This window comes from Perca flavescens, chromosome 12, assembly GCF_004354835.1.
Source record: "Perca flavescens isolate YP-PL-M2 chromosome 12, PFLA_1.0, whole genome shotgun sequence".
NCBI lineage: Eukaryota > Metazoa > Chordata > Actinopteri > Perciformes > Percidae > Perca > Perca flavescens.
This window is the reverse complement of record NC_041342.1, coordinates 35893974-35911134: the sequence shown is the minus strand read 5'-3', so window position 1 is coordinate 35911134 and position 17161 is coordinate 35893974. Positions and strand designations below refer to the sequence as shown.

General features: G+C 43.9%; 1 protein-coding gene and 1 long non-coding RNA gene across 3 annotated transcripts in view; both read right to left on the bottom strand.

The window, feature by feature from the left end:
* Positions 1 to 75: 75 nt before the first annotated feature.
* LOC114565901 (zinc finger protein 525-like) lies at positions 76 to 5056 on the bottom strand. Its single transcript, XM_028594228.1, has 3 exons — positions 4928 to 5056; positions 1494 to 1632; positions 76 to 517 (listed from the first exon to the last, which is right to left on the bottom strand). The coding sequence occupies exons 1-3, from the start codon at positions 4949 to 4951 to the stop codon at positions 204 to 206; spliced, it is 477 nt and encodes a 158-aa protein (XP_028450029.1). The 5' UTR covers positions 4952 to 5056; the 3' UTR covers positions 76 to 203.
* A 6692-nt stretch (positions 5057 to 11748) lies between these two features.
* LOC114565325 (uncharacterized) overlaps positions 11749 to 17161 on the bottom strand; it is a 6226-nt gene continuing 813 nt past the window's right edge. Inside the window, exons 2-5 of one of the 2 annotated variants that reach the window (XR_003693891.1) lie at positions 16014 to 16204; positions 14763 to 14935; positions 12614 to 12735; positions 11749 to 12378 (exon numbers count right to left, since the gene is read on the bottom strand). This is a non-coding gene — a long non-coding RNA (uncharacterized LOC114565325). The remainder of the gene's footprint in view (positions 12379 to 12613; positions 12736 to 14762; positions 14936 to 16013; positions 16205 to 17161) is intronic. The other variant, XR_003693890.1, reaches the window with a different exon arrangement.

Below are 17161 nucleotides of genomic sequence, written 5' to 3'. Positions count from 1 at the left end.
GTGTTTAAATATGCAAAGGAGGTATTATCTTATTCAATATATGCATCCTTTTAACATGACTCTTAGTGGAGAAACTCAGATTTACAGATCTGTCGATTAAATCAACTTAATCGATTAGTCGGTACTACTGAACGAGTGTTAGTCGACTCAGAAGTTCTTCAAATCGAACACAGCCCTAGGTGATTCCCACTCCTAGTAATTCCCTACTTGCCCGAGTGCGTGCGGTGGTGAGTCTTCCAGTCTCGCTTCAGGGCGAAGGTCTGGTCGCAGTGCGAGCACTTGTATGGCCGGGCGCGGTCGTGGACCTGCTGGTGCAGCACCAGGCTCAGCAGCGTGGGGTAGGTCTTCCCGCACTGCCAGCACTCGTTGGCCTTCTGGCCCCCGTGGGTCCTCCGGTGGGCCTCCAGGTGCGACTGCTTGTAGAAGCCTTTGTGGCAGTCGGGGCAGTACACCATCTTCCTGCCCGTGATGGTGGACGGGCGCGGCGGCGGGCGCCGCCGGAGCTGGGGGTGGGCGTCTGCAGGACGGAGACACAACACAGCTTCAAAAAAGCATCGAAAACTGGATCAAAATATCAATAAATGCGACAAAGAATTTAAAAACCTAGAAAAAATAAGCCAGCATATCTCCACCAGACTCCATGTAAATAATCAGGACTTTTAGTGTGTATAGAGCCAGCATATCTCCACCAGACTCCATGTAAATAATCAGGACTTTTTAGCGTGTATAGAGCCAGCATATCTTCCATGTAAATAATCAGGACTTTTGTATAGAGCCAGCATATCTCCACCAGACTCCATGTAAATAATCAGGACTTTTAGCGTGTATAGAGCCAGCATATCTCCACCAGACTCCATGTAAATAATCAGGACTTTTAGCGTGTATAGAGCCAGCATATCTCCACCAGACTCCATGTAAATAATCAGGACTTTTAGCGTGTATAGAGCCAGCATATTTCCACCAGACTCCATGTAAATAATCAGGACTTTTAGCATGTATAGAGCCAGCATATCTCCACCAGACTCCATGAAAATAATCAGGACTTGTAGCGTGTATAGAGCCAGCATATCTCCACATGTAAATGGGTGAATTAAGGGTTTATTTCAGCCAAACCAGAGTGGTGATTGTTGGAACAGTGGAAAGATGAACCAAGACGGCATTTGATAGTTTTATGTAGTTTCTGTCCACTTTGAATGAAGTGTGTTTTAAGATGATAAAAGTCCTGATTATTTACATGGAGTCTGGTTTAGTTTTAGTGGACTCTACCTGCTGCTGAACATTAGTCCTGTAGGGTTACATTACAGCTCGGTTCTGGTTTAATACTGGACCAGTTTCACAGATTGTGGTTCACATCAGACACTCAGACACACACACATGGAGACAGAGAGTCCAGGTTGCATATCGAGTGGCTAAGGTTAGGATAGCTGATTGGTCAGGTGAAATGACCTGTATATGTAAGCATGGACGCCTGGCCAATAGTAGATGTTTCTCACCCAGAGACAGGAAGTCCCGCCCCTCCAGCAACGGGCGGCAGTCGGTGAGTTTGACGGACAGCTTCTTGAGGACGGGATACCAGCAGATCTCCACGTCGTCGTCGGGCTCCGATTTAATCTTTACGTCCACAGTGGCTTCCTGAAATCACCAGATCAGACTTTAATAAATCTGAGAAACTAACGTACACGCTAGGAGACTTGTTGTTGAACGGTTCTGTCCTCCGTCTCAGCCTTTAAAGTGCCCATATGATGAAAATAAAATCCCTTTTTCTGGGATTTGGGGTTTTATTTTGTGTCTCTGGTGCTTCCACACACATACACACTTTAATAAACATCCCTCCCTGGTGTTCTGACTGAGATCTGGTTTCTGAATGTGTCCTGCCTTCAGTCTCCTGGTGAGCTGGTCAACATCTCCACGGCTTTTTAGCCGAAACCAGGGGGCTAGGCGGCTAACCTTTAGCATGCTAGCTCGTTCTGAATGGTAAAACACTGCTACAATACACACTAGTTCACCATAATCTCCTTACCTAGCTACTGAGCATGTAGTCTTACCTAGCTACTGAGCATGTAGTCTTACCTAGCTACTGAGCATGTAGTCCTTACCTAGCTACTGAGCATGTAGTCCTTACCTAGCTACTGAGCATGTAGTCCTTACCTAGCTACTGAGCATGTAGTCCTTACCTAGCTACTGAGCATGTAGTCCTTACCTAGCTACTGAGCATGTAGTCTTACCTAGCTACTGAGCATGTAGTCCTTACCTAGCTACTGAGCATGTAGTCCTTACCTAGCTACTGAGCATGTAGTCTTACCTAGCTACTGAGCATGTAGTCTTACCTAGCTACTGAGCATGTAGTCCTTACCTAGTTGAGAGGTCTCACTCTGTAGCTAAAACAGAGAGCTGAACACAGGGTGAAAAGAGGAGCTGCAGCAATGTGCAGTACAACTAAAATATGGTGTTTTTCAGATAATTAAACCATGTAAACCTATTCTGGTACAACCTTAAAACAGTACAGTTATGAACCTGAAATTGAGCATCATATGGGCTCTTTATGACCAGACGGCCGATCGTCGGCAGTAGAGCCAGTCAGCTGATCAGTGTCCCCGAGTCGGTCCAGAAAGTTCCTCAGAACTCAGCGAAGAGGTGAGACGTAATACGTCTCCATAGCAACAAGCGGTGCTAATCTGTGTTGTTGCCCAAGAAATGAAAACCGGCAGCTGATTGGACGAACGTGTTACATGGGTCTGGCTGCTCCCTGACCATCATGGCGTCTCGTTGAGAATCTGATCTCATATCGGACTAAAGTAGTGTTGAAGAGAGACATAGTGTGTGTGTGTGTGTGTGTGTGTGTGTGTGTGTGTGTGTGTGTGTGTGTGTGTGTGTGTGTGTGTGTGTGTGTGTGTGTGTGTGTGTGTGTCTGTGTGTGTGTGTGTGTGTGTGTGTGTGTCTGTGTGTGTGTGTGTGTGTGTGTGTGTGTGTGTGTGTGTGTGTGTGTGTGTGTGTGTGTGTGTGTGTGTGTGTGTGTGTGTGTCTGTGTCTCTGTGTGTCTGTGTCTGTGTGTGTCTGTGTGTCTGTGTGTGTGTCTGTGTGTGTGTGTGTGTGTGTGTGTGTGTGTGTGTGTGTGTGTGTGTGTGTGTGTGTGTGTGTGTGTGTGTGTGTGTGTGTGTGTGTGTGTGTGTGTGTGTGTGTGTGTGTGTGTGTGTGTGTGTGTGTGTCTGTGTGTAGTTCCTGAATCTGTCTTCATCTCAGATCAACAAAGGTCAGTTTAAAAGATCTTCATCAGATTTTGAGAGACTCTAGTCACCTCATCCTGCTCCCCGTTTCCTGGTTAGCTCTCCACCAATCAGATTGGTCGTTGAGTCAGACTGCCCGCCCTCTGACCCAGCATGTCAGGTCGGCCCAAACGAAGGCCGGGACACACCGAACAGACTCGAGTCACCGAGCTCGCCAGACTGTCTTACATTCTTCCTTCCTTCCTTCTTCCCTAAACTCATTCATCCTTCTTTCCTTCCCTACCTCCTTCCCTAAGCTCATTCATCTTTCCTTCCTTCCCTACCTCCTTCCCTAAGTTCATTCATCCTTCTTTCCTTCCCTACCTTCTTCCCTAAGCTCATTCTTCCTTCCTTCCTTCCCTACCTTCTTCCTTCCTTCCTTCCCTAAGTTCTTTCATCCTTCCTTCCTTACCTTCTTCCCTAAGTTCATTCATCCTTCCTTCCTTCCTCCCTTCCCTACCTTCTTCCTTTCATCCTTCCTTCCCTAAGTTCTTTCATCCTTCCTTCCTTACCTTCTTCCCTAAGTTCATTCATCCTTCCTTCCTTCCTCCCTTCCCTACCTTCTTCCTTTCATCCTTCCTTCCCTAAGTTCTTTCATCCTTCCTTCCTTACCTTCTTCCCTAAGTTCATTCATCCTTCCTTCCCTAAGTTCATTCATCCTTCCTTCCTTCCTCCCTTCCCTACCTTCTTCCTTTCATCCTTCCTTCCCTAAGTTCTTTCATCCTTCCTTCCTTCCTTCCCTACCTTCTTCCTTTCTTCCCTTTTCCATTGCCTATTTTCTTTCATCCTTCCTTTCTTCCCCTTTGATATTTATTCGGTTTACTTTCCTTCATATTGTCCGTCCTTCCTTCCTTCCTTCCTTCCTTCCTTCCTTCCTTCCTTCCTTCCTTCCTTCCTTCCCTTTTCTTTCCATCCTTGCTCCACTCTGAGGAACTGGTAACGTTACTTTAGTAATTGTACTCAGTATTTCTCTGAGAGCTTAAGTTACTTTACAAACCTCTGAAGACTTTACTCTTTCAGAACGAATGTAACATTGTAAAAATGTACTTGTACTGTAACAGAGTATATATGTACCGTGTGATATTAGTACTTCACTGCAGTCATTTAAACAATGAAAAGGCCTCCACAGCAGCTAACATCCCAGCTACATCCAACACGCCAAAACAACAGCCAGGACCTCAACCAAAGTCCATCCAGATTCCGGCTGTTTTTAGCTTCTGTGTTCAGAGACAGAGACACACACAGACAGACTCGTACATTTTAATTAGATCAAATGAATGTTCGCGGGTCTGTGATTCGGCTAACACCACATGCAGTCACACTGAGTCCTGCAGCACTGCTTCACCGGTTTGTTCTCATGAAGGCTTGTTCACGTACGGAACATTTTAATGATTTTTAGCCTTTAAGTGGAGCACAATTCTGTTTTGTTACGGCCGAATTAACCACAGCACATTAATAATAGAGCCTGTCTTTCCTGTGCCACGTAGTGAGCACGGTTAGAGAACTAGCCTAGCCGCCTCTCTTTAATTCTCTGTTTTTATGAATGGAGTCCGGCGGCGGAAGGTTTCCTCCCCTTTAGATGTACAGGCTAGCTCGGTTAGCTTAGCTCCGCTAACAGTGTGAAACTCTCCAGTTAAACTAAATGTGTTTACAGTGTTGTTTACCGGGGAAGCCGTGTCCGTGTCCATCCCGCCGGGTCCGTTAACCGGGTCCGTTTTTTAAAGTTGACTGTTGAGCGAACAGCCGCAACTTCTTCTTCTGCAGCGGCGGCAGCAGCTGGCCACTTCCGGGACAAAGGCCAACGTCCCAGAAAAAGGGAAAGTCCCAAAACCTATTATTGTTATTGTTATTGTTATTGTTATTGTTGTTGTTGTTGTTGTTGTTATTATCATTGTTATTGTTATTATTATTATTATTATTATTATAAGGGAGGAAGATTAACATTCTTTTAGACGCAAATTATTTTCTTTCTTTTGATAATTTATGTCATAAAATATATTTTCTTTGTTTTATTCTGAAAGAAATGAGAATAAATATTAAATATTAAAGGTTATAAAGCTGGACTCTGTGTGTCGGGTCACATTTGTGCCATTTTTTTGGGTTTCTTTCAACCAAATTGTCAAAAATAATAACAGATGGTTCCCTACAAACAGGTACATGATGTAATCAGCTCACAGCTTTATTCACTTTATAATATTCAAAGATAAAAGAACGATGAAAAAAGTGACACACAGACACACAGAGTCTCACACACACAGAGACACACACACACACAGAGACACACACAGTCTCACACACACAGTCTCATACACACAGAGACACACACACACACAGAGACACACAGTCTCACACACACAGTCTCATACACAGAGACACACACAGAGACACACACACACACAGAGACACACACAGTCTCACACACACAGTCTCATACACAGAGACACACACACACACAGAGACACACACAGTCTCACACACACAGTCTCATACACACAGAGACACACACAGTCTCACACACACAGTCACACACACACACACACACACAGTCTCTCACACACGCAGAGACACACACACAGAGACACACACAGTCTCACACACACAGTCTCATACACACAGAGACACACACACACACAGAGACACATACACACACACAGAGACACACACAGTCTCACACACACAGAGACACACACACACACAGAGACACACACAGTCTCACACACAGAGACACACACACACACAGAGACACACACACACACAGAGACACACACAGTCTCACACACACAGAGACACACACAGTCTCACACACAGTCTCATACACACAGAGACACACACACACAGAGACACACACAGTCTCACACACACAGTCTCATACACACAGAGACACACACACACACAGAGACACACACACAGAGACACACACAGTCTCACACACACAGTCTCATACACACAGAGACACACACACACACACACAGTCTCACACACACAGAGACACACACACAGACACACACAGTCTCACACACACAGTCTCATACACACAGAGACACACACACACACAGAGACACACACAGTCTCACACACACAGTCTCACACACACAGAGACACACACACACACACACACAGTCTCACACACACAGAGACACACACAGTCACACACACAGTCTCACACACACAGAGACACACACAGTCTCACACACACAGTCTCATACACACACAGTCTCACACACACACACACACACACACACAGAGACACACACAGTCACACACACAGTCTCACACACACAGACACACACACACACACACACACACACACACACACACAGTCTCTCACACACAGAGACACACACACACACACACAGTCTCTCACACACACAGAGACACACACACAGTCAGACACACACAGAGAGACACACACAGTCAGACACACACAGAGACACACACACAGTCACACACACACACACACACACACACACACACAGACACACACACAGTCTCACACATACACACACACACAGAGACACACAGTCTCACACACACACACACAGTCTCACACACACACACACAGTCTCACACACACACACACAGAGACACACACCGTCTCACACACACACACACAGTCTCACACACACACACACACACAGAGACACACACAGTCTCACACACACACACAGAGACACACACAGTCTCACACACACACAGTCTCACACACACACACACACACAGTCTCACACACACACACACACAGTCTCACACACACACAGAGACACACACACAGTCTCACACACACACAGAGACACACACACAGTCTCACACACACACACACACAGTCTCACACACACACACAGAGACACACACACAGTCTCACACACACAGTCTCTCACACACACACACACAGTCTCACACACACACAGAGACACACACACAGTCTCACACACACACAGTCTCTCACACACACACACACAGTCTCACACACACACAGAGACACACACACAGAGACACACACACAGTCTCACACACACACAGAGACACACACACAGTCTCACACACACACAGTGCAGAGTAAGAATAGAATAAAGTGAAAATACATCAAATTAAAGACACAGGCTACCCACAAGCTCTTCACCTTCATCCTTCCTTCCTTCCCTACCTCCTTCCCTAAATTCATTCATCCTTCTTTCCTTTCCTAAGTTCATTCATCCTTCTTTCCTTCCCTAAGTTCATTCATCCTTCTTTCCTTCCCTAAATTCATTCATCCTTCTTTTCCTTCCCTAAATTCATTCATCCTTCCTTCCTTCCCTACCTCCTTCCCTAAATTCATTCATCCTTCTTTCCTTTCCTAAGTTCATTCATCCTTCTTTCCTTCCCTAAGTTCATTCATCCTTCTTTCCTTCCCTAAATTCATTCATCCTTCCTTCCTTCCCTACCTCCTTCCCTAAATTCATTCATCCTTCTTTCCTTCCCTAAATTCATTCATCCTTCTTTTCCTTCCCTAAGTTCATTCATCCTTCTTTCCTTCCCTAAATTCATTCATCCTTCTTTCCTTCCCTAAGTTCATTCATCCTTCCTTCCTTCCCTACCTCCTTCCCTAAATTCATTCATCCTTCTTTCCTTCCCTAAATTCATTCATCCTTCCTTCCTTCCCTACCTCCTTCCCTAAGTTCATTCATCCTTCTTTCCTTCCCTAAGTTCATTCATCCTTCTTTCCTTCCCTAAGTTCATTCATCCTTCTTTCCTTCCCTAAATTCATTCATCCTTCCTTCCTTCCCTACCTCCTTCCCTAAATTCATTCATCCTTCTTTCCTTCCCTAAATTCATTCATCCTTCTTTCCTTCCCTAAGTTCATTCATCCTTCTTTCCTTCCCTAAATTCATTCATCCTTCCTTCCTTCCCTACCTCCTTCCCTAAATTCATTCATCCTTCTTTCCTTCCCTAAATTCATTCATCCTTCTTTCCTTCCCTAAGTTCATTCATCCTTCTTTCCTTCCCTAAATTCATTCATCCTTCTTTCCTTCCCTAAGTTCATTCATCCTTCCTTCCTTCCCTACCTCCTTCCTAAATTCATTCATCCTTCTTTCCTTCCCTAAGTTCATTCATCCTTCCTTCCTTCCCTACCTCCTTCCCTAAGTTCATTCATCCTTCTTTCCTTCCCTAAGTTCATTCATCCTTCTTTCCTTCCCTAAGTTCATTCATCCTTCTTTCCTTCCCTAAATTCATTCATCCTTCCTTCCTTCCCTACCTCCTTCCCTAAATTCATTCATCCTTCTTTCCTTCCCTAAATTCATTCATCCTTCTTTCCTTCCCTAAGTTCATTCATCCTTCTTTCCTTCCCTAAATTCATTCATCCTTCCTTCCTTCCCTACCTCCTTCCCTAAATTCATTCATCCTTCTTTCCTTCCCTAAATTCATTCATCCTTCTTTCCTTCCCTAAGTTCATTCATCCTTCTTTCCTTCCCTAAATTCATTCATCCTTCTTTCCTTCCCTAAGTTCATTCATCCTTCCTTCCTTCCCTACCTCCTTCCCTAAATTCATTCATCCTTCTTTCCTTCCCTAAATTCATTCATCCTTCCTTCCTTCCCTACCTCCTTCCCTAAGTTCATTCATCCTTCTTTCCTTCCCTAAGTTCATTCATCCTTCTTTCCTTCCCTAAGTTCATTCATCCTTCTTTCCTTCCCTAAGTTCATTCATCCTTCCTTCCTTCCCTACCTCCTTCCCTAAATTCATTCATCCTTCTTTCCTTCCCTAAATTCATTCATCCTTCCTTCCTTCCCTACCTCCTTCCCTAAGTTCATTCATCCTTCTTTTCCTTCCCTAAGTTCATTCATCCTTCTTTCCTTCCCTAAGTTCATTCATCCTTCTTTCCTTCCCTAAGTTCATTCATCCTTCTTTCCTTCCCTAAGTTCATTCATCCTTCTTTCCTTCCCTAAGTTCATTCATCCTTCTTTCCTTCCCTAAGTTCATTCATCCTTCTTTCCTTCCCTAAGTTCATTCATCCTTCTTTCCTTCCCTAAGTTCGTTCTCTCTCCCTCTCTCTCTCTGGCCTGCAGACTGTCTGTTATCTCCTAGGTCTGTCTCAATCATGCTGTCTGTTGGGGTCAATCATCTGTCTTTACTTCCATCTGTCTTTACTTCCCGTGCCCTGGGGTCAATCATCTGTCTTTACTTCCCGTGCCCTGGGGTCAATCATCTGTCTTTACTTCCCGTGCCCTGGGGTCAATCATCTGTCTTTACTTCCCGTGCCCTGGGGTCAATCATCTGTCTTTACTTCCCGTGCCCTGGGGTCAATCATCTGTCTTTACTTCCCGTGCCCTGGGGTCAATCATCTGTCTTTACTTCCCGTGCCCTGGGGTCAATCATCTGTCTTTACTTCCTCGAACCAACTCTGAACCGGCACTAGCTCTAGCTCTGAACCAGCACCTGGTTCTTGTTGGTGGTAAAGGGCTATCATCAGTGAGCTCTTCAGGAGCTCCAAGAAGGAATACCTTCCTGGAGCTCCTTCAGATTGAATTAACAGAGATGTGACATGGCCCACAGAGTCAGTGATGATGAGTCACCTGATGGAGAAGCCTCGGTCTTTGTCTTGTAAAGGATCTAATCCCCCTGTTAAGCTTTTAGAGCAGTTTTATCCAAAACGACTCCAAAGAGATGGTGTTTAGCCTTCGGTGGAAGATGGATGGCTGACAGCCTACACATCTTCTGCCGAAGGCTAAAAACCATCTCTTCCAACTACACCTCGGATAAACAAAAAAATAAAAAATAATAAAAATAAAAAATCTTGAACCTGCACTTTCATATGTCTCTTTGTAGCTTTGCTTATTTAAAGCTAATGTTCTTGCACTTACTACTTGTTGTCTCGAGTTTGAACTTTCACAGTTGAAAGCACTTTATTGTAAGTCTCTTTGGATAAAAGGGTCAGCTAAATGTCATGTCATGTCTTGTCATGTAAAGAGCAGTTTTGGTGAGAGCCAATATCCAAAGCCAAGTCCTCTGATGTTAATGGAATCTGTTCACAAATATCCATCATGCGGTACGGTGAACTGGCTCCTTCAGAGTCTCATATCTCAGATACTGTGTGGATATGATAGCTTCTCGCTTGCCCCCCCCCCCTTGCATGCGTTGAGCGTGGTAAAATTACCATAATCATGTAAAATACATGTTAGGGAACAAATCCTGTTTGGAGGCCCTTCAGCTGTGTTATGTTTAATTTTCCCCGAGGTAAGTATGTATGAAGTATTCTAGCTACCAACACTGCTAGAATACAGATTTGATTTCTGAAAGCCTCTGATTATAGTAAAAACTGTTGAAAAATTACTTTAAGTTATGACTACAAAGGTATATATATACCTTAATTATAGTTTTAAATACTGACATTGTTCCAAAAGAGAGCAGAGGGAGATGGCGATGTGCAGGAACCAATCGCAGCCACCAACTTACCTAAACTGGAGGTTGATGATTAGTCGGCTTTTTTATTTTTATGTTAATTTGCTTTGTTTTGTGTACTTCCAAAGTAAAGCTATTCTCAGTTTCTTCAGCTCCGGGATAGGTTATAGGGATAAAAGGTTCAAATAAACCCCATTTCAGGCTGCTATTACTATAATAAAAACGTTGTCAAATTAGCTGTTTTTGACCATAGATGGTCAAGATGTTGTAAAATATAACAAATCATTTCCCTGGGTCAGAATTGTATAGAAAAATGTGTCCATCTGTCTCTGTAAGCTGTTTACATCAAAAGTTATGCCACGTTATATCATATTTAGATTTTTCGGGTTAAAAAATAAAGCATTTTCAACATTATTTCTGCTTGGTACCCTATTTAATCTTGAAATAGACACTTGAATGATAAAGAAATAACCGATTGTGAAAATATATCACCTATACGCTTGACAAAACGAAAATAGTTGATCCTCTACACATCTTTGGCCATTTTTGTCCAGAAATAGGGTCAATAGGTTGTCAAATGTTAAAAATAACCATCCCATTAAACTCCTGGGGTCAGAATTGTATGGGAACATGTGTCCATTTGTCCCTGGATGTTGTTTACTTCAAATGTTATGCCACTTTATACATCAGTTTTAGATTTTTTGGGTTCAGTGAAGGGTTAAAATAAAGCCTTTGGGACAGTATTTCAGCTTGGTACCTGGCACAGTCTCAACATAGACACTAAGGATTTAAATAGAATAATCAGTGTGCATGGACCCGTTTCCATCTAAATGGAACAGAATATAATTTATCTGATATCTCCCCCCCCACCGAAGCTCCATTTAAGGTCCGAAACCATTGGGTTGTCCTCCCTGTGGTTACAGGACTGTAAAGGAGCCTCCACCACCAGCAACTAACCCCAACGATGGCACAATTAGGATACAGTCTTAAAACCGTACACTCCTCCGTAATTATAATCCCAGTTTACTGGACAACACACTGTGTGCAAAGAACGCCAAATAAAACTCCCATGAAGAGGAACATACATGATCCTTTATTAAATACACAACCAATTAATCCACTAAAATACTACACACACACACACACCTTAATAACTGACTTATTTAAAAAAAAAAAAAAAAAAAATACATTTGGCAACTCCAGCCTTCAACAACTGCTGTAATATATTCAACCTTCTAACAATATGAACAGCGATATAACAGTAGCAATGTCACATGAAGCATTATTTAACTTTATTTTGGTACTTTAATAACAGAAGTTAAGTGAACAATATGCACCAGTAGTATTTTAACGCAGGCTGATACTGATCAGGTGAAACCTCTGCTCCAGGACTAATCTAGTCTGGTTGAGATGCTTCAGTTTTATTTTTACAGGCCAGTCATTAACAACCGGTTCCCATTAACAATGGCAGTGTGACAAGAGACCCCTAGCCACGCCGGGTTAGAGGAGGAGGGCTAGAGGGTACATACAGGTCAGAGGTTACAGAAAATACTACAAACATTACACACTTCCAATGGGATAAGTACACAGGTACATGGGTGAATAAGAGAGGGGGGAACCATTCAAATATTTAGCTGGATATTATTGGTCAGGAGCAGGCTAGCTGTTAGCCTGGTTAGCCTGATCACTGGGAAATCCAGACTTCATCCCTTCTGGTGTGGAGTCAGCCCTCAGGAGTTCCTGACCAATCAGAGAACAGAGATTAGTGATGCAGCACGTAGAGGAGAAACCTGACTACGTAAAGTAGGGCTTTGATTCGTGGGATCAGAAGAACGCTTCGGTCCGTCTTTGTCATGGCCCCCCACCCCCCCCACTCTGAGAACACTCTGCCTGAGGAGGGGGCTACACCGCCTTTTGTTCACATCATCTCCCAGCAGCTGTTACATCATCGCATCACAGGTGTGATGTCACTCACCGCTGCGTTGGGAGGTCTGACATCACCGCACGGGAGGCGGAGTCCGTTCTGTCAGAGCCAATCAGAGAGAAGAACATTAATCACCTGAACAGCTCCCACCATCCTCCAGGTTAAAGGTTACCCTGGAAGACATTTTAACACCACTTAGGATGAATAGCCCATCTCTCTCACACACACAACCGATCGGGTACCGACACCTTTCACCATAACACAACTCATCTTGACCCGCAAGATTACAACAGCACAACTGGCAGCTAAATTACCAATCCCACCATGGCCACGCCAAGACCCGCCCTACGCAGCAGCCTGATTGGTTGGGCATTATGACCTCGAGTGGTTAAGGTCAGGGGATAGGACCTGAATTCAATTCAATTTTATTTATAGTATCAAATCATAACAAGAGTTATCTCGAGACACTTTACAGAGAGTAGGTCTAGACCACACTCTATAATTTACAAAGCCCCAACAATTCCAACAATTGAACATGAGGAAATCCTCGTTTATTCTGATCTTTAGGACCTCTTGGTTTGGCTTCAGGGAGGGTTACACGTTTACTTCTACAAAGAGGTTTGAAACGTAACATGATTTTTTTTTGTTGTGGTTTTTTTTCCCCTTTTAGCTTTTTCTGCCAAGATTGGTCTTGGAGAAATAAGAAAAGTGAAAGTGTGTATGTTTTTGTTCATATTTAATTTAAATTTTATATTAATTCTAATACATTTTGTATAAATTGTCTGCATTTGTCTTGTGAGACCCAGCCCATTGACTTATGTCCACTGTAGTGGACATTTGAGTTTCATTCCTCTCCTTGGAATCGTTTGCAAGTCTCTTAATTCCTGCTGGACTGTCCAGAGGACATCCTGGGCTTTTCACTGATTTGTTATTTGATTGGCTGGGAGGCCGGGAACCGCCTCCATCTTTCAATCCAAAATGGACGGCATAGGAACATAAGCACATTTTATGGAAAGATAAGAAATGAGTCAAATATTATTTGTCTGTGGTTTTGTTACTATGATAATCATATATATTGTCTTGTTCATTAAGGTGTTAGGAATCATATATTGAGTTCTGATAGAAACTACATTATGTATCTTTTCAAAAATTTGCCATTTTATGAATGCCAATTATAGTGGCCATCAGGACTATCTTCATGTAAATATGACTCCACATCTACCAAATTTGTCTTTTTTCGTACACAAATGATCCTGTTGTCCACTAGAGTGGACATTCTTTAAATAAATAAAAAATTTAAATTGTAAGATGTTTCACAAAAAAAAAAAAAAAAAAAAAAAAAAATCTGATTAGGAAAAACAATTTTCCTCAGTTCTCACGAGGTTTTAAAGGTAATATTTTTAATGACAATTGCCAATAAGAAATTAACGGTATCAATGAAAATGTATCGTATTGAATCCTATAAGTGTGGGATCGCCCATCCCTAGGTGTAACCAACCGTCTAACGGAGGGAAACCTGAGATGGGATCCCAACTTCAGGACATCAGTCTGGGTTTAAAGACCAGAAAACAACCATTTAAACCAGGGGCTTCATTTTCTCAGACTACTGACCGGGTCAGCCGGCAGAACGGAGCAAAGGAACCTTATTTAAAAAACACTAGATTTATAATACTGCATTTATTTAATCCTATGAAAAGACATGGTCATTTAAAACTAAAGGTTACCCATGTAGGGAGGCTGGGAGGACTCAGGAACCGGTTAGCTGCTGGATCAGAATACGCTTCAGGACGGTTTTGTCACGGCCCCCCCCCTCTGTGAACAGACTGCTGGGGGAGGGGCTTCAATCGGCCTTTCGTTTCATCACTTCCAGGCAGAAACCACAGCACAGAGACTGGAACTACTTTCTCTCTAGACTGGGACACCTTAATCTCTAGACTGGGACCACTTACTCTCTAGGCTGGAACTACTTTCTCTCTAGACACCTTACTCTCTAGGCTGGAACTACTTTCTCTCTAGACACCTTCCTCTCTAGGCTGGAACTACTTTCTCTCTAGACACCTTCCTCTCTAGGCTGGAACTACTTTCTCTCTAGACACCTTACTCTCTAGGCTGGAACTACTTTCTCTCTAGACACCTTCCTCTCTAGGCTGGAACTACTTTCTCTCTAGACACCTTACTCTCTAGGACTGGGACCACTTACTCTCTAGGCTGGATTAGACAGTTTCCCATCACAGATCCTTTGAAGCTGGACCCAGTGAAGAGTTCCCATTCAGGTGACGTGGGGGGGGGTTGTAGATGCTGGGAGCCATGGCCATCTTCAGCCCTCCGTGTAGAAAGTGGTCTGTCAGCAGCCAGCCAGAGGTCTGGTCCCCCCTGAGAAACACACAATACAGAACCAGTTGGTTTCATGTCTAAACATCATACTACCCCCCATCGTGGGATCAATAGAGTCCTATAACGAGGGTTAAGGGAAACAATCAAGACTAGGTGGGCCTCATCACTTAATTACAATCCCCCAGCCTAGGACAGTTACAGTAGAGCGTAGAACTCATTTCCACTAAGAGCCACACTGGAAAGAGAAGCACACCGAGGGCCGAGGGCCAGATATGGAGAGGTTATTGTTCAGACTTTTGGGGCTCTCACCTTTTGTAAATCTGTTGCTTTTTCTGACATTTTTGCACACTTTTGTCACATTTGTTGACATGAAGCCCTACAAAAGTTCCTTAGACTTTGTAGAATTTAGCAAATCAAGCAAACCAATGATCTTTTTAACATGTTTCTGAGTCTAATATTAAACACTCTCTGTGCTGCTTCTGGGGGAATTTCTGAGGCTCAGAATCAGTAAATCTGTCATATTCGGCTTTGAATGTCAGATAATTAGCGTTAAAAAAAAAAAAAAAAAAAAACAGGGGAAGTATGAACGTTATGGCTGTAAAATCAGCTGAGTCAAGCTAATGTTGTAGTGCAACCTTGGCTCTAGGGCTGGGACCACTTACTCTCTAGGGCTGGGACCACTTCTCTAGGGCTGGGACCACTTACTCTCTAGGGCTGGGACCACTTACTCTCTAGGGCTGGGACCACTTACTCTCTAGGGCTGGGACCACTTACTCTCTAGGGCTGGGACCACTTACTCTAGGGCTGGGACCACTTACTCTCTAGGGCTGGGACCACTTACTCTCTAGGGCTGGGACCACTTACTCTCTAGGGCTGGGACCACTTACTCTCTAGGGCTGGGACCACTTACTCTCTAGGGCTGGGACCACTTACTCTCTAGGGCTGGGACCACTTACTCTCTTGGGGCGGGACCACTTACTCTCTTGGGGTGGGACCACTTACTCTCTTGGGGTGGGACCACTTACTCTCTTGGGGTGGGACCACTTACTCTCTTGGGGTGGGACCACTTACTCTCTTGGGGTGGGACCACTTACTCTCTTGGGGTGGGACCACTTACTCTCTAGGCTGGATTAGACAGTTTCCCATCACAGATCCTTTGAAGCTGGACCCAGTGAAGAGTTCCCATTCAGGTGACGTGGGGGGTGTAGATGCTGGGAGCCATGGCCATCTTCAGCCCTCAGTGTAGAAAGTGGTCTGTCAGCAGCCAGCCAGAGGTCTGGTCCCCCCTGAGAAACAGGGACTCTGCTCCTGGAAAACACACCATACAGAACCAGTTGGTTTCATGTCTAGGAGCTCTTAGAACTGCAGCCGGCACACAGTTCAATACTTTATGCACTGACCAAATTGCCTCGTCACTCAATACTTAATTACAATCCCTCAGCCAATCAGCACGCTTCTACCAAGACCTAATAATGTCTGTGATTGGCTGTCTAAACATCAGAGCCACGCAGGAAACACTGATCGCTGTGTGGAGGGATTTTAAGTCTTGCCTGCAGCGAGACTCACATGGATGACAAAGGAAAGTGAAATATAAAAGACATTTAGCATAAATGTGTAATGTTGCATTTTCTCTTGGTAAAATGGATTTAATTGTTTTTTATGTTATTGGAACTGCTACAGCAGGCCTACTCCACATCTCCCATGATGCACCACTTCCATTTAATCAAAGATGTTATGCTGTAAAGACTCAGAAACCCTGTTAACTGCTGGATCAGAATACGCTTCAGGATGGTTTTGTCACGACCCCCACCACACACACCAGCCCGTGACCAGACTGCTGGGGGAGGGGCTTCAATCGGCCTTTCGTTTCATCACTTCCAGGCAGAAACAGACCATTAGCTTTGGTCTTAGTGAGAAACAGCTGGTATCTATGGCAGTTAACTCCTGCAGGAAGCAGGAGTTTATGTAGAAATCCATATTTTTGTCTTCCATTTTAAAATAGAGCTGTGAGCTCTCTGCCTTTTTATTACCACGAGTTTACAGACATGCCTCTTCTGCTGATTGGCTATCAGCTGGGACACAGCCCCAAAAAAACTAACAGAACTCCGAGGCGTTTCACACCATTCACAGGAAACCTGTCCTTCAACACAGAAACATCAGCCAAACCTAAACCCACCAGACTCCATTTAAAAAACACACCATTTTAGCGTGTAGAGAGCTAACATTTTCACATGTTAATCCGTAAACTATGTGTTTATTTCAACC

Bases quoted from the DNA above. Each gene is read 5' to 3' on its own strand.
- LOC114565901 (XM_028594228.1), bottom strand. From the start codon at position 4,951: ATGGACACGGACACGGCTTCCCCG. The intron at 1,633-4,927 runs GTAAACAACACT...TGGTGATTTCAG, and splicing joins ACACGGACACGGCTTCCCCG to GAAGCCACTGTGGACGTAAA. The intron at 518-1,493 runs GTGAGAAACATC...TCCGTCCTGCAG, and splicing joins GCGGGACTTCCTGTCTCTGG to ACGCCCACCCCCAGCTCCGG.